The sequence below is a fragment of the Topomyia yanbarensis genome, chromosome 2, assembly GCF_030247195.1.
Source record: "Topomyia yanbarensis strain Yona2022 chromosome 2, ASM3024719v1, whole genome shotgun sequence".
Taxonomy (NCBI): Eukaryota; Metazoa; Arthropoda; class Insecta; order Diptera; family Culicidae; genus Topomyia; species Topomyia yanbarensis.
This window is the reverse complement of record NC_080671.1, coordinates 169,592,637-169,598,000: the sequence shown is the minus strand read 5'-3', so window position 1 is coordinate 169,598,000 and position 5,364 is coordinate 169,592,637. Positions and strand designations below refer to the sequence as shown.

The following is a 5,364-nucleotide window of genomic DNA, read 5'->3' as shown; positions in this document are numbered from 1 at the left end:
CATTATCGACGTAAGGACCTATCGGGGTGCTAACATCGACTCGGACCACTATCTGGTGATGGTTAAACTGCGTCCAAAACTATCCGCAGTGAACAGTGTAAGATACCGGCACCCGCCGCGGTATAACCTGGACCGACTGAGGGAAACCAACGTCGCGACAACGTACGCACAGCATCTTGAAGCAGCGCTGCCACCGGAGGAGGAGCTTATCGATGCTCCCCTTGAGGACTGCTGGACCAGGATTAAAGCAGCCATAAGCAGCACTGCGGAGAGCGTCCTGAGATACGCACAGAGGAGTCGACGGAACGATTGGTTCGATGTCGAATGCCAAGAGATATTGGATGAGAAGAATGCAGCACGCGCAGCGATGTTGCTTCAAGCCACTCGTCAGAACGTGGAGTCATATCTACGGAAGCGAAAACAGCAGACTCTTCTTTTTCAGGACAAAAAACGCCGCCTTGGAAGAGTCTGAGAGAGGAGATGGAGCTGCTGTATCGCTCTCAGGAAACGCGGGCGTTCTTCAAGAAGCTGAATGACTCTCGCAACGGTTTTGTGCCGCAGGCCGAAATGGGTAGAGACAAGGAAGGTGGCATCTTGACGGACGAACGTAAGGTGGTCAAAAGGTTGAGGCAGTACTGCAATGAACATCTGAATGGTGTGAAGGCAGTCAATCGGGCGTTCAAGGAGGACGATTACGTCAGTGTCGCAGCCGACGGGGATGTACCGGCGCCCACTATGAATGAGGTTAACGAGGCTATTCAACAGCTCAAGAACAATAAGGCTAAGGATGGTCTAGGAACGGAACTATTCGAGGTGGGTCCGGAGAAACTGAGGGAAAGAATGCACCGAATAATCGAAAGAATCTGGGACAGAGAATAGCTACTGGAGGAGTGGAAGGAAGAGGTCATCATCCCCTATATACAAGAATTGGACTGTGCAAACTACAGAGCGATCACAGTGACAAATGCCGCTTACAAAGTGCTATCCCAGATTATGTTCCGGCGCCTATCACCGCTGGTGAATGAATTTGTCGGGAGTTATCAGGCCGGTTTCGTCAACAGCAGATCAACAAACGACCAAATCTTGACTATACGGCAAATCCTCCAAAAATGCCGTGAAGACCAGGTCCCGACACATCATGATGGACGAGAACGGCTTCCCTGGAAAGCTGACAAGACTGATTAAGGCTACGATGGATGGCGTAAGGTGTTGTGTCAAAGTTTCGGGCGGCCTCTCGGGTCCGTTTGAAACACGGAGGGGACTAAGACAAGCCGATGAGTTGTCCTGCCTGCTGTTCAATATAGCGCTGGAAGGTGTAATGCGAAGAGCGGGGTTCAACATGCGGGGCACGATTTTCACGAGGTCCGGACAGTTCATGTGTTTTGCTGACGACGTGGACATAATCGGTAGAAACAAGGAGACGGTAGCAGATATGTATACCCGACTGAAGCACGAAGCAACACGAGTAGAACTGAAGATAAATGTGCCTAAGACGAAGTACATGCTGGCTAGCGGAACCGATCGCGATAGGGAACGCTTGGGCAGTAGTATTACGATCGACGGCGACAAGTTCGAGGTGGTTGACGAGTTCATCTATCTAGGCTCATTGGTGACTGCGGACAATAACACCAGCCGGGAGATCAGAAGGCGTATTATCTCTGGAAGTCGTTCTTACTATGGGCTCCACAAAACTTTGAGATCCAGGAACCACCGCACGAAATGCGCCATGTACAACACACTGATTAGACTGGTGGTTCTCTACGGGCACGAAACGTGGACAATGCTCGAGGAGGATCTGCAAGCACTCGAAGTCTTCGAAAGAAGGGTGCTGAGAACGATCTTCGGTGGTGTGCAGGAGGATGGCGTGTGGAGGAGAAGGATGAACCGCGAACTTGCGCGACTCTATGGTGAGCCAAGTATCCGGAAAGTAGCTCAAGCTGGAAGGATACGGTGGGTGGGGCATGTTGTGAGGATGCCGGACAACAACCCCACCAAGTTGGTTTTCACCTCCAACCCGGCAGGTACAAGACGGAGAGGAGCGCAGCGTTCCCGTTGGCTGGACCAAGTGGAGCAGAACCTGGCGAGTATCGGGCACCTGAGAGGTTGGAGACAAGCAGCAACTGACCGAGTGAGGTAGCGGAATATTGTGTAACAGATTAAATCATCCATGATGAACATTCAGAAGATATAATATAAAGTAGACAGCTCGAGTCATTGTAATAAACGACGGATTCCATTGCAACTTTGGATTGAGAATATCAACAATGAATGAAAGATGATTGCAAGAGAAAAAAGCTCTTTGTGTTTTGGATCCATCTTTGTTATCTTTTGGGGTAGATTCATTTCATCAGAATTTATAGATGCAGAGTTTTGCTTGCCTCAAATTGCGTTTTATTTCCAAATCGAACACTTTTCACATAATCTTTGGAAAAAGGAACAAACCCATGTTTCATAAGGTCTGTTCCAGTACATGGAAGTCACTCCGAAGTAAACAGGAGCAAAAAACGCTTGCTCTTTTTTACTCCGGTTTGCTACCAGAAGAAGAAAAAAGAGAAGAAGATAGTACAGGAACGATTTCCAGTTTCTCCTGGTACTGGAACAAACCTATAATTACCTTTAAGAAGAAATTTTGGAGTCGTTTTTCGCTGAACACGGATCACAATAGTAAACGAACACGAAAATATCACGCTGGACCACACATTCAGTAAATTCTCAAAGCAATGTAATTCTGTTTATTGAAGATTTCCCTCATAATATGGGATAAGAGCAAATACCTTATATCAAGGAGACAGAATTGCCAATTCAGTTCAGAATTTGAATACAGTAACAGCAAGATGTTTTTCGGGTAAAGGTGATACTTTCTATATCTACTTTTATATTGAGATCGCTATCTGCATACAACAGACAAAACTTTTTTATGTGAAATTTGTTCCTTTTGAAACAACGTACAAGAGTACAAGAAACACCTTGCAGCAATATCGTTCGATGCACAGAAGTCCTCGAATTTATTCTAAAGGTTAACAAACTTGAACATAAATCTTATCGAATTATTGTTCTATCCTTCACAAAACTGTCAATCAGGATTCTCAAATGAAATCAAATCAAACGACTGAATATTAGGGTGTCCCAAAATGACATCATGTTAAAAAAGTCATCGGGCTCACTTCTTAAATGAAAGATTAGGGTATTGGGACCACTTTCTTCTTCGGAGTGAGTTTGTTAAAACGCTTCCTACTGGTGGCGACTTTTGATTTTTTGAAAAATGGACCGATTTTGGATAAAATTTCAAATTTATGCCTGTTGAAGCGGTCCTGCACTGTCTTAGATATTTTTTCAGCATTTTTTATTTTTTTGGAGATCCAAACGGAGAAGTTTGGTTAGTTAGTTTGTACAAATTTTGAATTATAAGAGCGGCAGAACCATTAAAACTTAGTAAAAAGTGAAATTTTTGGTGTTTTTCAGTATTTTTTCTTCAAAACTGGGTATCTACAAAATTTTAAAAGTACAGAAAATACTTTATATAGTTGAGCCGAATGCAGGGGCATAATTTTGCTGAAGAAAGTGTATAGCTATAACTAATGTGGTATGAGTTATTTAAGTTTTTGTTAGATAACCTTTGACATTTTTAGCAATTTATCAAAAATAATGCTGTTCCAAAAAGTAAATCAGTTCAAATGTGCTTTGACCACACATTGTTTTTAGAAAAATAGAAGGAAAATTATGAAAAATGACGTTTTCTGTACGTCTTTAGTATGTCAGGACGAGGTTTAATGAGCATCTGATGATTTTTTTAGTAACTTAAATTATAAAAATAATAACTTTGCTAATGACGCCAAGTCTCTAATTATTTTTTGAAGAGGTTATTCTCCATAATTACTTCAAGGAGGCATCTTCAACAAAACGATTGTGTCAGAAGATGCGCTGTATTCTGTTGTAAGACTTTTTCGAGGATATTTGCCCCAAATTTGACTATTTCGGAATTATGTGATCTAAACAGTAAATATCAGTTTTCCAACACTCACCTCACTCTTCTGCATTTTTCTCCACTTCAAAGTTTCTAACATGAAAATAAGACTTTATATATAAAATGTAAGTACGTTAATCAATTCAGCCTTCAAATATACGCCATAACTTGCCATTAACTCGACATATTTGTTTAATTTTAGTTATTTTCAAACCCGCTAGGTGGCTATTAGTATAGAAAATATTTTTTAAAAAAATCGTCAAATGCTCATAAAAACCGATTCCGATGTACTAGAGACAAGCGAAAAACGCCATTTTTCATCATTTTCCTTTCATTTTCCGAAAAATATTATGCGGACTAAGCTCACTTAAGTTGTTTTATTTTGTAGAACAGTGTTATTTTTTATGAATATCATAAAATGTCAAAAGGTTATTTAACAAAAACGTAAATAACTTTTACCCCGTTGGCCGTAGCTATACACTTTCTTCAGCAAAATTACACCCCTGCATTCGGCTCAACTATATACAGTGTTTTCTGTACTTTTAAAATTTTGTGGATACCCAGTTTTGAAGAAAAAATACTGAAAAACACCAAAAATTTCACTTTTTACTAAGTTTTAATGGCTCTGCCGCTCTTATAATTCAAAATTTGTGCAAACTAACTTACCAAACTTCTCCGTTTGGATCTCCAAAAAAATAAAAAATGCTGAAAAAATATCTAAGACAGTGCAGGACCGCTTCAACAGGCATAAATTTGAAATTTTATCCAAAATTGGCCCATTTTTCAAAAAATCAAAAGTCGCCACCAGTAGGAAGCGTTTTAGCAAACTCACTCCGAAGAAGAAAGTGGTCCTAATACCCTAACCTTTCATTTAAGAAGTGAGTCCGATGACTTTTTTAACATGATGTCATTTTGGGACACCCTACTGAATATCTAATCGAGTTTGATCAAATATAAAGATTATCTTTAAGCCCAATATACCCCTCAAGATGCTGACGAGAAAGGAAGTTGATTCAAGATTACATCAAGCATACTACAGAATGAGTGAACAAATAAAAAAAAGAAACAAGTATATCTGTGACAGAAAATAAACTTTTCTTTTTGTTGTATTACCCAGTATTTCTGAAAATAGTACTAATTTCGTTCAAGTTCTTCTCTATATCTCCTTGTTCATTTAATAACATAACCGGTGGAATCTGAAATTATGTTTTTCCGCTTAAAGGTGGGACTTTATTAGCACTCAAGTTCTTCTGCACACACTGTTAAAGTACGTCATTTTTTTTACAAAGAAAAATGTTTTGGAAATCGGCTTCTTAGCCAGTAGGCGCCGTGCGAATCTGGAAACTTTGATAAAATTTTAAAAGCTTTCTCTGGCGATTTTTGACCAAGCTGTAGTTTTC

The 5,364-nt window shown here is 40.5% G+C and overlaps 1 protein-coding gene across 1 annotated transcript; it reads left to right on the top strand.

The window, feature by feature from the left end:
* Window positions 1-480: 480 nt before the first annotated feature.
* On the top strand, window positions 481-879 carry LOC131679886 (uncharacterized). The gene has a single exon (XM_058960638.1). The coding sequence runs from the start codon at window positions 481-483 to the stop codon at window positions 877-879; it is 399 nt and encodes a 132-aa protein (XP_058816621.1).
* Window positions 880-5,364: the final 4,485 nt, after the last annotated feature.